Below are 19,711 nucleotides of genomic sequence, written 5' to 3' on the forward strand. Positions count from 1 at the left end.
CACAAAATTTGTGTGAGTCAGCCTGTATTGGTGTGGTCCATAAATGCTTCTTGTTTTCCAACTGTGTCTTTCATGTCTCTATCTAGGACAAGCTGGAGTCTGTGCTGGATGTTTCCCACCAGCAGATGGAGCAGTACAGAGATCAGCCGGCCCATGCTGAGAAGATTGCTTATCAGCAGAAATTACTACAAGAGGATGTGGTGCACATCAGGGCTGAAATATCCCAAGTCTCCACAGTAAGACACAAAGTCCATTAAGCTTATAATGACAAATACAGCTTCTTTGACTTCTATGTTAAAGTTAAAATATGCAACATGCCCCCCCTCCCAATGTTGTTCATTTAGTTTTGACTGGTAAGTTACTCTGAATCATACTACTCAGACTGTCTCCTATATTACTAAGTGCATGCTACCACAGCATTATGGTTTTTATTGCTTAGAAACAAGATGTTCACTTCTATTTTTAGTTGTTCCTTTTTGATGGTTTCTGCAACTGGCACAATGTTTCAAGTTGACTGTGACTATCAAAATGAGTGCTCGGGGACAAACCTGAGGCTACAAAGAAACTCATGAGTTAATTTCTACACCACTCAGAAAAATGCTTTAGTCAAAATGTCCACTGATATTCAAAATATTCAGTGTTAAAATGATAAAACATTTACAAATAAACCACCAGATTACGCAAGAGTACACCAGAGTATCTTTAGCTCTCAGTGTCAAAGACAACCACATTGGTTGTGCTCTCAATGGTCGCAGGAAATATCGGTCTTATACGTGACTGACTGAACAATGGAAATAACAGATCAAATCCAAGTGAATCATATTAAAAACTTGATTTCAAGTGAGAAAGCATAGTAAAACTCAAGCAGCTCAAAACACTTGCTCTCAACTACTCTACTCTAATTATATGTAACCACACATAGGCTTTACTGTACGTGTTACCTCCTAAGATGAGGCTGTTTCTTGTCTTATTATAACATGGAGATGGTTCTGTTTCGTTTTTCAGGAGATGGAGAACGCGTGGAATGAGTACAGCCGGCTGGAGAGAGATGTGGAGTGGCTGAAGTCAGCCCTGCAGGGACAGATGAACCGCAGCGATCTCTCTCAGGTCTGTGGCTCGTGTTAACTCACACAAACAAGTCATTCACTCTCATGCATGGGTGTGCTTGGGAATTAGTTACAGACTTCTCATTTCGTAAGCACAGACAAAGCAAGGAATTGTGGTTGATATGTATTAGCCTCAAATTAAAAATTATATTTTGGTAAAAATAGATGACTTTTAATCAGTGATATGTTGTTTTGGTACACAAGTAATTTTACGATGCATGTTTCTGTGTTCGTCTGTGAGCAGCAAGAGAAAGTCCAGATCAGAAAAGAGCTGTGGAGGATTGAGGATGTTATTGCAGGCCTCAGCACCAGTAAAGCCAACTACAAAGTCACTATCTCCTCTGTCACCAACCCAGGTGAGACAGGTGCTACCTGGAGGTTTCATATGTACAAAGCAAATGATGTTCGCTGTATGTGCAATGCAGTACAAGCCATGTGTGGTCACGCTACAGTATGTTACCATTAAAGCTCTTAATCATATACTCAATACTAATGCCTTGAACATTTCCCATGGGAAAAGAAAGCACTGTCTTTACAGCGTGTGTGTGTTCATGTTACATGTTCATATACATTGAATTCCCCAGAGAGGAAATTTGTGCCTTCAGTGTCGGCATCATCAGTGCCTTCTGTGTCTGGGAGCCCGTCTGCTATGGAGATGAGATTGTCCCAGCAGCAGCAGCAGCACAGCCCCCACCTCAGCCCAAGTAGCCACACCCCCACCCTTTCCTCCAGCCCCAGCCAGCAGCCTTTACGCCACTCTGCAACCATCACCAGTGGGCTGAAATGGGTGAGTGACCCCTGCCACAGAAGTAAACCTCAGCTGGGTCCTACAAAATAAAGGCCATCTTTGTATGAAAAGCTGCATGAAGTCTTTGTACGATGCAGTTTGTGTAGCTTTGCACATTTTTCATACGCCTTTTCTAATTGCCAAAAATATCACATGATGCCTTAAACAGAAGCTTTACCTTTTCTCATTTGGGTCAGTGTTTCCATTTACACTTTTTTCAGCACTAGATAAAGGGTTGCAACTATTGATTAGTTTCATTATATTAGTAATAGTCTATATATAAGTATGTCAGTTATTTTTGACACTAATAAATTAATTGTTTTGTTAATGAAATGTCACAAAATGCCCATCACACATTTTCAGGGCAGTGTTACATTCAGTGTTACTCACTAAAACTTACTGAGTGAATCCTTGAGGCAAACGTGACAAAATGTTCCTTCCTTATCAAACATATTTTTAGTATTTTGAATCCAGCATTGTTAACATCTATGTTTCCTAGCTAGCAGTCTTCCTTTTCTTTGCCACCTGTTGATCAGTGTTATAGTGTATCGCTTCATGTACATGACAGGGAACAAGGACCCAAACAACTCCATAGCACTACTAGAGGTCAAAGACTCCACAAGAAACCTTTAATGTGAATATGTAGCGTCACGTATTTATTAGTGGTCTTTCAGAAAGGACTGATGTCACAGTCAGGGCAATGTGAGGTCGTTGCTTGTTTGTCATTTTAAGTATGTATCAGTAATTCACAGTTGTTCTGTGTGCAGGGTGAGGATGATGTGCCTCCCAGACCTCCTCTACCTCAGCTCTACAGTCCTGACGAGCATCCCCCTGCTGTGCCCCCGTTGCCCCGGGAGACAACGGTCATCAGACACACTTCTGTACGCGGCCTCAAACGACAGTCAGATGAGCGTAAAAGGGACAGAGAGATTGGCCAGTACACTAATGGAGACAGTAAGGTACAGGCAGTGTGTGAAATTTAGACATCTAAGCACCACAAACACAAATCTACACAGTTTCTAATCTATGTCTGTGTATCTCAGGTGGAACTTAGGCCTTTCCTGAGTGATCCAGAGCTTATGGGAGCTGGAGACGGCTCCAGTCACATCAGCATAGTTGCATCTGGACATGATGGGTACCAGACGTTACCTAGCAGAGGTACGGGGATGATCGAGCCAGTAGAAAGAGACTTATTTACTAGATTTGAGGAAATTTGGGAAAAGTGGAAAATGTATATTGCTCCTTGTTTAACTGCTTGTCATTTCTTATTTTATTTTCTTCTTAGTATGTTTTTTTTTCTTTTTGCCATTTTGAAACACCCCATGTTCTGTTCATATTTGTATATTTAAAAAAAAAATTGTAAAGATGAATCACTGTATATTTCTATCAAACTATGCGGAATGTGTTAAGTGCTGATATGTGATTCTAAATAAAGAGAAAATGGAAGAAAAAAAAAGAAAGAGACTTATTTAGCTGTAGAATATTTATTATGTTAAAGATTTTACACCAGTGTTTGGCTGTATTGCCAAATTGAGTACAGCATTTTAATGTGGTTGGCTTTTCCTCAGGAGTGGCTGGCTCATCGCTTAGGCTAAATCAGTCTTCAAGCATCTCCTCATATGTGACCCTCCGGAGAGCAACCTCAGCTGTCGGCATGAAGGTGAGGATCGGAATTAACTAAGATCAAATAGTAAAGAGTGAGTCAACAGTGAGTCCCCATCAGCACATCAGAGGAGAGACAGCACAGATACATGATATCAATGCAATTCACAAATAAATGAAAGGACAGTTAAATTATTTGATATTTCGTGCTCAAATTTGTACTTCCTGCTTTCCCAAGACCTCCATCAAACCTATCTGCAAGTGTTCACAGGTGGGAAGACAGTTAGCCATTCTGTTTGGGGTTTTTTTGCACTATAACAAGATCATTAGATTGTTAGCAATGAAAAAAAATATAAAATGTACAAAATAAAAAAAAATATTTACAGATTTACAAAAACTCAAATGGTAAAAACCTGCATTCAGTAAGTAAAAATGTTTGTGCCAGTCAAGTTTTTTTGGCTTTTTACAAAAAAAGTATGTTTTAAGTTTGACAGATTTTGGTAAAATATATCTGAACTTTGTCAAGCTCCAATTTTATAGGTAGACGACATACAATAATATAAACTTATTGTGTAAACTTAAAATAACAGCTACTAAATGCATTCAAATTCCTCGTAAATAAACAGACAACAAAACTAAGTATTTGTAGTGTAATTTATACTATATACCTGATTCTCCGTATGCTCCAAATATAACCTCATAAATGTCTCAGTTGTGAAAAGTGTATTGTGTTCCTGTTTCGCTCCTTGTTAACATTAGCTATGATTTTACCCTCTCGTTAGGTTTGTTTTTATTTCCCCCCCTCTTCTTTGCCTTCTGCTGCACCTTTTGCTCATGTTATCAACTCTCTTTCCTCCCACTCCTCTCAGGAGAGACCAAAAAGTGCCTTGGAGCGTCTGTACTCTGGGGACCCGGCGCAGCAGCAGCAGAGGGGGAAGATGAGTGCTGATGAGCAGCTGGAGAGGATGAAGAGGCACCAAAAGGCTCTCGTCCGCCAGCGCAAACGCACCCTGAGTCACGGAGACCGCCACGCCTCGCCATCGCCGCGCACCTCGTCTTCCTCCTCGCGCCCGCTTTCAGCAGACTTGGGATCAGTATGTTACTAGAACAGTATCACACGTCACACTCTCATGCATGACGACAGCCAAATCGAGAGTGGCACTCTACGGTAGTCATGCATGCCTTTACTCAGTAGTCTGTCCTTTCTCTGTCCCTGACATTACAGAGTTGATAGTAATACATTAATGCAGTATGCTCATTCACTGTGTGGCTCTAGCTGTGCTTATATCATGCATGTTGTTTTAAGACTTAAACCAGCCTTTTTCACAGCAGGTGTTTTGACTTGTCATAGTAGGAAAAGCACAGGTGTTACTAATAACATTAATAATAGCTCTGTTTTATTCAGCTGCCCTATTAAGTCATGACAATGTGACACTGAGTGAGCCCACATGCAGAATACCAGGACCCTGAAACTGAAGCAACTAAATGGAATTCAGCCATCATTCATTTTATTGTGCTTTTCCTACTGTGACATGTCAACATTTCTTCTGTGAAAAAGGCCTACACAGATAAGTGGATAACAGTTTCTGCATTACACTTAACACAATAAAGTGTGTACAATACTTACATAATTGACAAAAAAAGTGTTTGTTATGGAGTGGAAATAATTACATTTATATTGAATAGGGATGTATTCTTGTTCAAAATCTTTACAGTATATCTTGCCTATTGCCTACACATAACACACTAATTACCTGAGGCACAGATCATCAATGCCATCTACACCTCATTTTCATCATTTTTTCTGGGTATTTTTCCTCATCATTCTCTGTTATAGACCCTAACATTGCTTCCATTGATTCCATCCATTCTCACTTCTCCTTAGTGTTCTTTCCATTTCTTGGCTTTCACTCTAACAGTATATATATATATATATATATATATATATATATATATATTTTACCATACTACCATACTTTCAGAATAGCACCCAGATATCTGTTTACCAGTTTCCCCTCATTTAGATGTTCATGCTCGCTGTTCTTTAATGATGTGCTGTTGCTGTCTGTAAGCAGTCCGTGTGTGTGTGTGTGTGTGTGTGTGTGTGTGTGTGTGTTTGTGCTTGTGAGAGAGAAAGAAAAAGAAAGTGCCTTCTTATTTTCTACTGACAAAAACATTGACATATACTCAGCAGTGCCTATTCAGCCTACTCATCGTAACCTAATCATCGCATTTTTCTTGCGATATTATTTTTTTTACTTAAATGAAAATAAAGATGGTTGTGTTAACGGACTGGGGCCTACTTTTGTCCCATTTACCAATTTGAAGTCTTTGTGAGAGAAAGCCTTTTATATAGACAATACTAATGTGTATGACATTCATTTCATATAGGTTAAGTGATTTCAGTGTTTGCTCAGCGTTTTTATCTGCTAATTAATAGTTAGTTATAAGAACCCTTCCTTTTTCAAATGTGAATGTTTGCAAATAAATAAACATTATTTTCTAATGAACGTATATCGCCATGTTTTTTTTATTTGTTATATATTTTTTATCTGAATACATAAAATATGGTTATGTCATCAGTATGAGTGCAGAGATCTTTCCTCTTTGTTTGAGTGTCATTGTGCTGTCTTTATCACTGTTGTGGAGAATTTACAGCATGCTGTGATTTGAGGGTTTCCAATTTCATATAAGCATGCATTTATGTCTCATACATATCAATGCATGCTCCCTCTTTTTTTCTTTTTCACACCTGTACACACACACTCTCTCTCTCTCTCTCTCTCTCTCTCTCTCTCTCTCTCTCTCTCTCTCTCTCTCTCTCTCTCTCTCTCTGTGTAGCCAGTAAGCAGTAATAACTAGTGTTGTACAGTACTTGTTTCATTAAATTATGTGTGAAGGCAAGTGAAACTTTCACATTGACTTGATGAACAAGACAACTTGATGGCAGCAACCTGTAATTTGTTTCACAGTCTATTTTGTTTCCTTTGTGCGTTGTCCAGTGGAAGAGAGAGCAGGACTTTGACCTGCAGTTGCTCGAGAGGGCTGTTCAGGGAGAGGAGGCACAGGGAGTTAGGAGCGTTCAGGGGGAGGAAAGACCTCCCGAGCACAAAGAGAGACCCCGCTCACACTCTGACGAATGGCTGACCTTCCGCTCCATGGCCACAACCCCTCCCACCCATGAGGTTGACCTGGAGCCACTAGACTATGACCTGGACCTTAACAAAGAGGTAAGTTATCTTTGTCTCAGTGAAGATACAGCTGATGAGTATTTTTGAGTTTTAAAGATGCCTTGCTGCACTGGTTGCAGTGAAGATACAGCTGATGAGTATTTTTGAGTTTTAAAGATGCCTTGCTGCACTGGTTGCAGTGAATATACGTCCCAATGAGTAGTTGTGTGAGTGCTGCTATACTGGGCCTGAACTATAGCAGTCTGAACTTTTGGATTGGAGGTTTTATTCCGAGGCATGTAGTGGAGGCTAAAAGATGTTTGCTGTCTACGTAGTGGACACATTTCCTGTTGGAACTTGTGCTTGTTTTGTTCTCGCAAAGAGTGTGATATCGTCACATGAGCACCCCCTTTTGGTAGGGGGTGTAAAAAATAAACCCTCGCACAGCAAAAGCATTGACTGATGCTTATTCTGAGAGACATATAAATGATGTAGAAGAAAACTAACAGACATCTGTTGTAACTTACTTATTACTTAAATCTAACTACAAAAATTATTTTCAGTTTTAAGCAGGTAGCTAAATGTCCATAAACAGTTTAACTCTTAGTTGTAGGATTAGCTTATTTAAAATGTCCTCTAATGTCCGTCTGCATATCCTTCAGCCGTGCAACTGGATAGATTATTTTTTGGGTGATCTGATAACAAGGACGATGATAAAGACAACTAAGATCTTAACACACATCATGTCTATTTTGTGTAGCTTTCCAAGCCTCAGAAAGTCCTGATTCCGGAGCGCTATGTAGATTCAGAGCCTGAGGAGCCTCTCAGCCCGCAAGAGGTAGAGGACCGCCATCGGAAGGTGGAGCGCATCAAGAGCATCTTGGCAAAGTCCAGGTAAATAACATAAAATGAAACAGATTTTGCATTTAAGTGTTGCACATACATGGCTGATTCTGGGGTTTCAGGAAGGCATTGTAGTCATCCCAACAACCATTGAAAAATACTCCCATTCAAGCCCTTTGTTGGCAGGCATTCACCCTACAGACAATGCAATCAGTGCATTTCCACATCACTACCAATGCATTGTGGTTTGTCAATTTGGTGTTTTGTTTCTTTGTGCGTGGGACAGTGTGCAAAACCTAGCACCGACAGTGACTGTGGACAAGCCGGAGGTGGGGCTAGTGGCACTTGACTCGGCTCTGCAGGAGCAGGAGAGGATCATCACCATGTCGTACGCTCTCGCCTCGGAGGCTTCACTCAAGAGCAAAATAGTCGCAGGTTCGTAATTTTTCTCATTTGAAATGATTTTCTCTTCATTTCAACCTGTAGGTTATCAGTTTGTACATCTTTGCTTTATAAAGGAGTATAAAAATCATTATTCCACAGAAACACTTACAGGAATAATTACTGCCAAATCTAATCTGCCAGGAAAGAAGGGATAATAGGGAGAATTCTGGATTGATGTAAAGGAGATAAGAAGGGCGTAAGGTGCAGAGTCAAGCAATAAGGCTGTTCATTTCCTAATAACTGAACATTATTCCTTCTTAGGAGTGCAGATAGCCTCTAATTGCAATCCGTGTAGAATCTTTCAGACGGGGGAGGAATTGCTTGATGAGGCCATTTTGTGTGCTGATCAATGACCCTCTCAAACTCTCCTTCTGCATACCATTGCTGCTGCTTTGAACGTAGCTCTGAACCTGCATAAAAGACACTGCGCTTACTTTTCATCTCTTTCATACTCTACAGCAGACAAGCAAGTTCATTTTCACTGTAGCTGCAGCAGGTTGTCAGTCTGTCGGCCTCTCACACACACACACGCACACGTATATGTCACACACAGTAACACTCAAGCTGTCAGCGTGTGTGGAAGCTTAATATGCACAGTGAGGCAAAGTCAACAATTATAACATTATTTCCAGCATAGAGAAATGTCAGAGAATATAACTGGTGGCATCTTGTCAGTAGAGACTGAATCAATGACTTTCTCTCCCTTTGGTGTTAAAGTAAGGTATGCTGGTGCACTTCCAAATCCCTGAATTCAAAGAAGAGTCTTTTTCTCAGTATTATGCATGAGAGACTTCAATAATGCTGGCATAAAAGCAGGAATATTCAGCTCTGAAATTACATACAGTATATTTTAAAAAAGGTGTTTTTGATTGTTGAATTTGTTATTCTAAACTTAGTATTTTGTAATTACTTGTACTTGTGTTTTGTAAGAACCTCTTAATTTTTCTACAAAATATGAATGAACTTCCTCCTTGTAGTGCCTCTTCAGCTATTCGTTGCTTTGTTTTCTTTTAAGCTGCCGAAATGTTCAAATGATGAGGAAATAAAGCACACACCACACCACAGCATAGAGAACACAATGCGCCTCAAACGTCTGATGTTGCAGCTGATGTTAATTAAAAACATTTACCATCCTAATGACCTTCGTCTTATCGAATACCTTCAAATCCTTTACTCTTTGGGATTTTCAAGCAAAAACACGCTAGAAATGCGTTGATGAAAAACGACATAGAACTTTTCTGTTAGTAAACACAGGTAAAGATGCTGTTGATGAGGCCATCTGAGATGTTCTTGTATGTGCGCTGTATCTACACACATGGAAGTTTTTACACTCCTGAATAAGGGAGGGGCAGCTTCACTGACGGAAAATGAATCTGCAACTACTTTGGTAATTGATGAATAGAAGCAGAAAGACCAAACTTTCACTGGTTTAAGATTTCATGTTTTTCTTTGTCATATATCATTATAATCTTAATATTTTTGGGTTTTGGCCAGATGGTCTGACAAAAGAAGACATTTGAAGACACTGGGGGGGGATATAGAAGCATTTTTCACTTTTTTCTGACATTTTATTGACAGAACAATTAGTTGATTAGAGAAAATTATCAGCAGATTATTCGATAATAAAAATAATTTAGCTGCAGCCCTAACCTTCATACATCTACAGTTACATTTCTTGTCAACTGCAATTTCATATTTTTCATAATATATATGCACACATTGGAGAAGTTAGAACCAGAGAATTTTCAGGGTTTTTGCCTAACCACCGACTGATCAACCAATTAAAATTGTTTCCAATTCATTTTCTTCTTGACTAATGAGTACATTTAGTAGCTCTATAGTTTATGCTGTGGGCAGAAGGCTATCCCTTTAATATATCCTGTTGTATCATGCCATTGTGGACACTGCTGTAGGTCATAACATTGGATTTACAGGAATTTTGCATCAGTGTGATACGGCACTTTTATTTGACTTTCCAGAATAACGATATAAAAACAACATCTACAGTGATATTAGAGTTTGTCACCCACTCCCAGTGTCATTAGTGTCTAAAGCACAGGAAGTGTGAAGTGTGGGTGTAGTTGACAGAGCTTAAACACTTTCATAGTTGTGTGTCCTTTCAGAAAACTGTGTGTTATTGTGTGTTCCAGCCTTCACTGTGACCTTAAAACTGCCCCAGAACTATTTGGCCGTTTGACCTACAACCGATGTCGTTTTCCCCCTCTCTGTTTCCCATCTGTCCTCTCCTCTGTAGTTCCAACACAGGCTAACATCCCCACCCCTCCTCCCCCACCCCCTCCTCCACCTCCTCCTCTTCCTCCTGTATCTCTGGCGCCTCCCTCTCCTCTAAGCAACGGGATTCACTACACGTTTGTCTAATCCGAGAAATAAAGTAAGGCCTAACCGCATGTTTTACAGTGCTAATGTTTTCGAAAGCCTCACTAATTCTCTCTAACAGGGGGCTCCTGTGTGCTTTGCACCTCACTGCATGCTTACTGCTCTGTTGTGATTGTAGGAAACACATCTTGTCTGGGGTAGGGAAGCCCTGTCTCTGCTCCTATTATAATCCAAACAAACATCTGCAGGCAGTCTGTTCATCCCACTGTGATAATTGTGTGTAAATTGTTTTTTTTTTTTTTGTACCACTGCCAAAATATTTGTGGATGGTTGAGGAAAGAAAGGGCTCAAACGAACATGACTGTTTGTAGCATTGTGTATAATTAACAAAGGAGACACCTTTTGATTTAGCACCTTGACAGTTCAGCAGTCAGCACAGCTGCATTCCACAGCACCAATTAGCTCCCCATCTGTAGCCTGGCAGCGATAAGTTAGAAAAAAACACAGTAGATATCACTGTTGTTACTGTAAAGAGAGGGTTTGTGTCATTTTACTGCCTCATTAAAAAAAACTCCATCCCTCAGCCAGTACCGACAAATATTTGATTACTAAATTCAGTTTGATTTATTTATATAACCATTAGCCTTGCATTGACTAATGTGTATGAAATAAATTGTTTCACATGGGCATACATACATAATAAAATAATCAAACGTTGATAAATGAACACACACCCACACATAGTTGTAAACTGTCCATCTAGCTGTGTATGACCTTTTGACGTAGAAGCATGAACTGCTTCCTTGTCAGTCTGGCATAACTTGAATGTGTCATTTCCAGCTGTATGAGGAACCTTCATTCATTAAGAACTTGTGTGACTGCATGCTTGACTGTGTATTTTTGTACTGTGTGCGTTATCCGAACTTTTTTCTGTAGTAGCTCTCATCCCGTGTTCAGGTCTGCTGTAAGAGGTGGGCTGTGATGGGTAGTTGGTTTGGAAAAGTTGCTCCGCCACTTAACAGTTTCGTGTCCATCACTGAAGATCAGATTGACACACAGGTTCTACTAATTGGATTCATTTTAAGTAAAATATTTCAGAACTACAGCACATAGATAGCCCCTATTGTTAACAGTTGTAGTGTGTCTGCATAACTGTTCACCAAAAGTGATAAAACTGTAAAACTTTCATTTTAACTCACCTTGAGGAAGAGTATGAGAGTTTTTTTTCTGTGTACGCAACACTCGTCTCAGTATCATGTAGCAAGTTGTTCACTCATTCCTATATAGTATGTTTTAATTGTATGGTTTTCACATCTGTGTGGCAGCTGTTTATTGATCATTGGTTATATGATCATATCCTAAAAAAGATCACTGCCCCTTTTAGTAATGCACATGTATTTGGTAAGTGGATCTAAGTTTAGGGTATATGTTTAGTTGACTTTAACATTTTCTATGTCAAGGACAAAAAATATTTGGTTAATGTTGTACATGTTTTTGATCATGGTGCATGGACAGAAATTCATGATTCTTTCACTTGTGGCTCCAAAACTAACGCATTATCATATTATGCTTTCTGATATTCACTGTTCTTGGACTTACTTTGTCTTTCTATCTCATCACCTCTCAGCCCAAGCAATTTCTGGACACTGAGGTGCTATTCCATGATGACAGCAAACAACTTGATTCTGCAAAAAAAGAGGATCTCGTTTGATTTTGGAAACTTACAATTTTTCCATACAGCGGTACAAGAATTGTACTAAACATTTAACCTGCTCTTTGAGGCTCACGCAGCAGTGACTTGTTAAAGTATTTCTAGTTGCTGAGAGCGAAGACTTTGGAGTTGCTGTGCTTATTAACTATGGAAGTGTCTAACAATTATTGTTATTATGTTAATCTCATAATAATAAAAAAATATTTTCTACATGTCATTGCACTTTGAATTGTACACTGTATCATGTTTTTCGAGGTATGACTGAATTGCTTTTACTTGCAGTGTGATCTCAACTGGGAACATCTTTGTTTTTTTTTGTCAGGTACAGAATGTTAAGAACAAGAGGTACTAAATGTGTCATGATGGTAGTATTTTTGTCAAAACTCAGATAATATTCTTACAACAAACCACTTGAAATATCATATGTATGTACCTGTAGCACTGCCAGTCTCCTTTTAGCTTGCCAAAATGAATTTTATTTTTGCTTACATCAGGATGAAAATAACCTTTAACATATTTTCTGTGTGACTGGGGAAGGTTGCACAATGGAAATTTATAAAAATGTGAATATTAAAGATATTAACACAAGATCTGGTTCATCACCATCATTTTATTGTTTTATTTCATATTTGTTACATTTATTTTATTTTTATTTGAATGAATTGAGTACCATATAGGCTCAGCTGTCCAATGACAATATTGAATGAGCCAAAAGTACAAATTACTAGTATAAAATGTTATATTTAAAGGAAAATACAACAAACTATGACCTTATGTCATCCTGCATTAGTGATATAAAACGTTGTTTATGACACAGCTTACACCGCCTTATAACTGACTTAAGCACTAGTCACATTGTCACAGTCAGAAATCATTGGTGTTGTTCAGCCAACAAATAAAATAATTATATTGTGCTTGCTGTCTGCCAATGAAGGGTGAAGTCTTACTTACTGCTTCTCTCAATGGTTTGAGTCATCAAGTTTGCTTGTCCTTGCCATTGATTTCCAAAGCAGCAGCTGGACAGTTCAGTGTACACAGATGTTCAAACTGTTAAAATCCAATACAAAGATCTAGGCTTTATTATTCTCTTAACTGAGAAATTAGGCCAAGAAAGGCAACTTTTACTTACAGTATTAACTTTTAACCTAAAAGAGCTTTTGTTCTTTATTATATTTCACTGAGGCGTTTATTGACCGTATCTTTATTCTAATCATGTACAAAGGAAAAGTACAAAATGTGCACTCATCATAGCTTTAAGATTCTGTTTGAACCTCCACATTGATTGCCTTGACCTATTAAACTTCATTCTATTATTTGAAAAGGGAACCAGACTATGGCATGCTCAAAGGAGGTGAACTTTCAATACAAAAAAAAAAGGCTTCTTGAAATGTTTCTTAAGTTCAAAGCTTTTCCCATCTCAAAAGGGCATTTTTAATTCCGTGTATTTTCAACCAAGAAGGTGGATACTAATAACTCTGGATTCTGAAGTACAGAATTCATATCTTTAAATCATGAACTGTCTCCATTGCAATTGTAAAAGAAACCTCTGAGAAATACATGTATTGAACTTCTGATTCAAAAAGAGAAGAATATAGAGAAAATGTTTTTAAATAGAAAGTGCAGCGGTGCCATTATTAGCAAATAATGCAGTTCTCGTCACAAATATTAATCATGTTACATTTGTCATGAATCGCCCTGATACATGCGTTGATAGGACATGATGCATATGCTTTTAACGGATATGGCGCCCTCGCCTTCCTTTGCTTATCTCAGTGAGCTGTTGTGATGCGGCTCTCTCCCAAGTGACATCTTTATCTTTAATTGGAGAGTAATTACTTGTACTCGTCTGCATCATGGTGCGCTTTGAAAACACCTGAGAGAGGAGGATCCACCTCCCTCGGCAGACACATCCTCTCTGCCTCCATCTCTCCTCCAGGATTCGGGGGCCCCACAGCGCCTGCTGGCCCTGGTGGCTAGAAGACCCAACATATCCTCTGTTCTGCTTATTTTGCAATAAAATGGGATGTTTTTCCCTCCTCCTGCAAAAATTCACCCAAGACCCTCCACTGAGGATTGTGGCATTTCCATGTATTGACGTTTGGCTGGTGGTTCATATACATTTGTTATTCTATGCTCTGGACTTCAAAGAGAATGAAAGAGGGCCTATTATGCTAATTGGGTCCTGTTCTGTTAAACGCAATCAAGGCCTCCCGCATTAATCCTTTACTAAATACTTACTGGCTTTAGAAATGCTTTTTCTACTAAGACTAAGACATATTGCTCAGTTCCCTGACAGGGATGTTTGTTAGAGAGTAGTTTTTGTAGAAGTAAATAAAAGATTCTATGTTAATAAAATGTCTTATTTTAAATCACAAAAGTAAAAGCGCCTCATACCAAAGTTTGGAGTATGATTGATATGACACTGGTCATGTTAAAGCTTTGACTTTAGCTTTTTTTTGTCAGGTTTCCTTTTTGGCAGGTCGATGGTTGAAGGAAAAGCCTACTGAGACCATGCTGAGGAGCCTGACCTTGTTCTCAGGTCTATATTGTTCACTGCATTACACGCTGCATTTGTAACATATTCACAGTTTCCCCCTGATAGGGGAAGAGAAGGGAGAGATCCTACATCAATTCCCAGTGATACCTATTTCCATCACATAAATATTATTGTTACTTGCCGTGAATGTCTGAGGATTAGATTACAGTGGAAACACAGCCGGCGCCTCCTTTGCACACTGTGGGGATCCAGATTGTAGTCCAATTGTACAAATACAAAACCAAGGAAGCCGATGCAATAGGTGCTTTGATTTCAAAAGAGTATTTTATGCTGTTTTATCATTTTCAAGCTCCACATACGGTACATTTTTTAATATGTAAGAAATGGAATGGTGATTTGTTGAATAATTGAAGAGTTAGGAATCACTGAATATTCTTTCCAACGTGCATGCATGCTATAAAAAGAATAGAAGGAAAGCTAAATTACAGTCATGATGCACTACATTGACCTAACTATTTCCATTAACTAAAACAATGCCTTTTGTGTAATATTTTATTTCAAAGCCATTATGTTTGGGTTTTACAGTTGTGATATCATTTGGGAGATAATAGAAATGTAGAAAGATTAAATAATGAACAATACGTTTACAGGCTTAATATATTAAACAGCAAGAGAACACAATTCCTTCAACATAAATGATTAAGTGTGTTGAGAAGGTGCTGTATTACATTAAACAATGAATTAATCCCATTTCCCTTAAACGGAAGGCTTTTACAATACCTACAGTGGATTGGGCTTTTGTACATAAAAGCAATTGCTTTGTAAATGAACCAAATGCCCCTGGGCCTCCTCTTTAATACAGCAGCTCCATGCACACATACACACTGATCTAAGTGAAATTTACAACATTTAACGACGCAGATGAAAAGGCTACAAATGCGTCTACTGTACGGACCCACAGTGCAGTATTATGGTGATGCATCAGTCTTTTTTTTTTTCATCAGTCTTTTTTAGATACATGATACATGAATACAGGGGAAAAAAGTTGTAACTGTCAAGTTAGGCCATAACTTTAAAAGATGTGTTTTGATGAAATACTTAGAAACACAAAAGTTACAGCAGTAGAGCAAAAATCATACTTGAATTGTTACTTACATGAAAAACAAGATGCTTCCACCTAAACAGATTCTTGATTGCGCCTCAAATAACATAGTGCAGGTGTGGATTTAGAAATACATACATATATAGTACCATAAATAATTGGCTAAAATGTATTCATGAGTACTACAGGGTTGATATTTGTATTACTGTTGGCACAGGCGGTGTGATGGTGTCCCTGATAAGTATATAATTAGAATTGGCATGTTGCACTCCTTATTTCAACATGATTAATCAGTGGTTCTCTGTTAACTTGAAAGGAAATATTAGATCCTGACTAAACTTTGATGAAATCCAGAGTTACAAGTAAGAGATTTGGGTCAACTAATGAGAACAGAGCGTCCCACTTTGCAAGTCCAATTGGGAGAGAGATGATTTGCATGTATGCAAATAGTGTTTGAGTTAATTGCATAACTTGGCATTCGATAATGACTAAGTTGTGTTGGATTTGTGGATGTCGGTCTTTTACAACTGGATCGTGTCAGTGGTTGTGACCATTGGCGGAATCGTCTCACTGATGGCATGTCAGGGTGTTAGCAGAAGTTTCTGTAGGGTTTTGTCATTTCTTGTCATTGAAGATCTTCTTTTAGTACATTTACAGTTTTTAGTACACTTTAAAGAGCCCGCAATAGATATTCAGTACAATGCCTATGTGTAAGATCAACATAGCCTGTATTTATATTCAAGTTTACATTTAAAACTAGATGTACTGTATCTATTCCTACATTTTCAATTTCACTTATTATGCTCGCTGTCTTGGAGGTAAATGTTGAGACGAGCTCTCAAAATGTTTTTCCCCCAGAACCCTCCACTGTCCTCTTGAGCTAAGGTCAGCTGCAAGATCTACTCTCTTCAGCATTAGATCCTTATGCAGTCAAGAAACAGGAAAATGATACCACTTGTCCATAAAGTAATGCTTTATAATTGAATACAAGTGGAAAAAAAAGGTATGTCTGCATATCAGCTAAAGTCAGTATGGATAGCTGCACATGGATACTCCATAAATATAAATATATGAATTCAAGATATCCCTCAGTTTTAATAATAAATATGCATTATAGTATATTATATTATAAATCCTTTGTAGGTTAGAGTTAAAAATGATCTAAATTAATAACAATTCCAAGATATTTATACACTGGCTCGTAACAATTCTGAAACATGTTTGTTCACATGTACAACTGTTTACAAGTGTATTAAAATCTACTAAAACATGATAATATATGACTACATGACTCATATATGATGTCCTTATATCTGCTAACAACTGAATCATAGTGTGTTACGGTGTGTAATAAACATTTGTTTGTTTATTGGCTGTAAATAATAAATAGTGGGGTTAGTACTACTACTGTTAAAAAGGCTGTCCCATGTCCTGACACATGTTAGCCCTAACTGGGTTAATGTGATGCTCAAAGGTTTAAAGTAGAACTTTTATAATGTTCTCCTTTTATAATGCAGATAATTGTGAATCCTCATTGAGAATACAAATCACTGAGTATGAATCAGCTGCACACCTTTGAAACCTGCTCTGGCTGAACTGTAATCAAAGCAGCGCCCCCCCAACCCCCCCTCACCCTCACTCACTGACTGAATAGTGTTCTCTAATTAACCATGCAGAACAGGAGAAGAACACATGTTAATTTAATGTAACAAAAATGTTGATTTTCATGCACTCTCCTTTTCAAATATTTATGGGCTAGACTTGAATTTCAAGATGCATCAAAGACTCACAGGGTATGCAAATGTGTCTGCCTTACCCCCCAACAAGTTGGACTGTCTTTTGCTCTTCAAGCTGGCTTCACGCACTGCCACCTGAGCTATAAAGAGGAAGCCATTACAGTCACCTCTATAGAAATAGTAGTCTATATTTGTGTTTTGAGATCTATCCGGCACCCGCTGGCACCTGCTCAGCTGCACCCATAAATAATCATCTTTCACTGCACTGATCAAAGCCTGGTAATAAATACCACGTTAAGCAAATACAATGAGTCTTTGTGCATCATTTCTCCCCTCTTCTGATGCAGACAAGATTGTCATTTTGAAAGCAGTAACAATGCAGCCCAAAAAGCAGCAAGCTCAAACATCTGAAAGGGAAATTGTTTTACAGCTAAGATGCTTTTCAGTGCGCCTATATCAGGATACTGTTGACCAAATTTAAACATCATTTAAAGCAGCATAAAGCTAACCTGAAAAGAAGCAGTCAAATCTTCAGATTTTTGTCTCTATTACGGTCTTAATTTTGCGGGGTGGAAAATATATCTGTAGGCGTTTCCCTAAGTGTCCAAAAGGTGGCGTATGAGACACGTGGAACAGACATTTCAGTCCCGGTAAGACCGCTCATGAGGAGCCCACTACACACTGAGATATCACATAAGAATCATCATGCATGGATCTGAAAAAATACACTGTTAGATTCTTACAGTGGTATCTTTTATTTCCCCATACCGAGGCGTTTCACTGTGTGTCTCTGTGTCTGTGAGTCCTCTGTTGGTTAAAGTAGCTGAAAGGTGTGAGATTCCTGCAGTTTAACAGTGTTGAACGTCAGGAAGCGCTCAAGTTCAAAGTGTCCGAAGAAGTACAGAAAAAAAAGTTTCTTTTGGTAAGTCTTTCTTTCTTATGTTATTTTCTCTCTCTCTCTCTCTCTCTCTCTCTCTCTCTCTCTCTCTCTCTCTCTCTCCTTCGGGCTTGTAAATGTACACACACACACACACACACCACAGGGAAAAATAAGGCAGAATTCAAACTTACACCAAAAAGGAAATGCATTGAGGCAATGTGTAGTGTGGTACAGCAGCATTGTGGTGCTCCTTGATGGAGATGTTGGCGAGTTTTGCTTCACCTTGAACAAAAAAAAAAAAAAAAAGGCGCACAGGAGTCTGAGCTGATGCCATGTTGTGGATGACTTGTGTTGCCAATTCTCTCTCTCTCCCTCTCCCTCTCTCTCTTCTCTCTCCCCCCCCTCTCTCTCTCACTCTCTGTCACTCTCTCCCTCTCTCTGTCCCTCTTTCTCTGCTTCCCCTCCCTCTTCTTTTAGCTCTATGTGACTCTGCAGTTAACAATCAGAATTTCCTCCTGCTGTCTCTTCTCTTTGTAAGTAACTTTCTTATTTCTTATACATGTGATGCATGGCAGTGCTGTTATCGCACTTATGTTGAATGGTGGGGTCATGGTGGATGAGTGCTGCCATGTGTATTGGTATGTCGTTTTTTTTCTGCTTCAAAAGGGCTGCTGCTGATTTATAGAGGTTAACTTTTCCCGTCAGTTGTCTCGCTGTTGTCTTTATATTTGAGCTCTTCTCTGATTTGTGCACGGCCCTATTGTAATTTATTTAGTTTGTTTGACATGTGTGTGGGCCTCCCCCCCAAGCACAGCTGATAATTTAAAACATACGTCCATTCAACGCAGAGAAGTGTCTCATTGTGAAAAGCTTCTGTTTTGGCAAATAATCCCATCCTGTGTGTTCCTTGCAGCCGCTCCACCTTTGGTTTAATTTCAGATGTCAAATGGCTGTTCCCGGATCTGTTTTTAAACATAATATAGGATTTATTTAAATGAATGAAACCGGTCTGACACAATATTACCTGATATGCATCGACGTTTGATGCAACATATTTATTATTTTTGCTATATCTTATATGATAAAAAACTCTTATGGATTTTTATGCAAAAACAAAAAATAATAAAATACACCAGTCTATGAAAGTTTAAAGTTATATATGATGATGGGAAATAACATTTTCTCTCACACCATGTCCCTAATTGTATATATTTTTAAACAATTACACACAATAATCTGTTTAATTTTCTAAAATCGGTCTAATAATTTAAATTTTATGACTGTAAAAAGTGACCATGTCATGAGGACGCGTCTTTTATTTTTGCCACGTTCTCTGAATGTGATATTTTAATTGTCTAATTGATTTATAGACAGCGTGGAAAAATAAACGTTAACCGCTCTGCATGATGCGAAGAATAGTTATGTTTGAGGTACTTTTTAAAGGATAATCTGTCGAAATAATTGTTTTAAAATCTAGAAAAACTGAAGTGCATGAT

At 38.5% G+C, this 19,711-nt stretch overlaps 2 protein-coding genes across 25 annotated transcripts in view; both read left to right on the forward strand.

Moving 5' to 3' along the window:
- Nucleotides 1–12,588, forward strand: part of plekha7b (pleckstrin homology domain containing, family A member 7b) — a 67,360-nt gene extending 54,772 nt beyond the window's left edge. For 20 of the 23 annotated variants that reach the window (XM_051379356.1, XM_051379350.1, XM_051379354.1 and 17 more), the window contains 13 exons: nucleotides 87–236; nucleotides 1,006–1,107; nucleotides 1,351–1,462; nucleotides 1,691–1,893; nucleotides 2,661–2,852; nucleotides 2,937–3,051; nucleotides 3,462–3,553; nucleotides 4,365–4,589; nucleotides 6,498–6,725; nucleotides 7,426–7,559; nucleotides 7,795–7,943; nucleotides 10,207–10,344; nucleotides 11,917–12,588. In XM_051379356.1, the coding sequence (XP_051235316.1) occupies nucleotides 87–236; nucleotides 1,006–1,107; nucleotides 1,351–1,462; nucleotides 1,691–1,893; nucleotides 2,661–2,852; nucleotides 2,937–3,051; nucleotides 3,462–3,553; nucleotides 4,365–4,589; nucleotides 6,498–6,725; nucleotides 7,426–7,559; nucleotides 7,795–7,943; nucleotides 10,207–10,331 (1,827 nt within the window). In that variant the 3' untranslated portion in view covers nucleotides 10,332–10,344; nucleotides 11,917–12,588. Of the gene's footprint in view, nucleotides 1–86; nucleotides 237–1,005; nucleotides 1,108–1,350; nucleotides 1,463–1,690; nucleotides 1,894–2,660; nucleotides 2,853–2,936; nucleotides 3,052–3,461; nucleotides 3,554–4,364; nucleotides 4,664–6,497; nucleotides 6,726–7,425; nucleotides 7,560–7,794; nucleotides 7,944–10,206; nucleotides 10,345–11,916 lie in introns of those variants that run through there. The other 3 variants (XM_051379352.1, XM_051379360.1, XR_007880922.1) reach the window with 3 other exon arrangements.
- A 6,139-nt stretch (nucleotides 12,589–18,727) lies between these two features.
- sox6 (SRY-box transcription factor 6) overlaps nucleotides 18,728–19,711 on the forward strand; it is a 136,741-nt gene continuing 135,757 nt past the window's right edge. Inside the window, exon 1 of one of the 2 annotated variants that reach the window (XM_051379514.1) lies at nucleotides 18,728–18,748. The gene's annotated coding sequence lies outside the window, so the exon portion shown is untranslated. The remainder of the gene's footprint in view (nucleotides 18,749–19,711) is intronic. The other variant, XM_051379520.1, reaches the window with a different exon arrangement.

The sequence above is a fragment of the Dicentrarchus labrax genome, unplaced genomic scaffold, assembly GCF_905237075.1.
Source record: "Dicentrarchus labrax unplaced genomic scaffold, dlabrax2021, whole genome shotgun sequence".
Classification (NCBI taxonomy): domain Eukaryota; kingdom Metazoa; phylum Chordata; class Actinopteri; family Moronidae; genus Dicentrarchus; species Dicentrarchus labrax.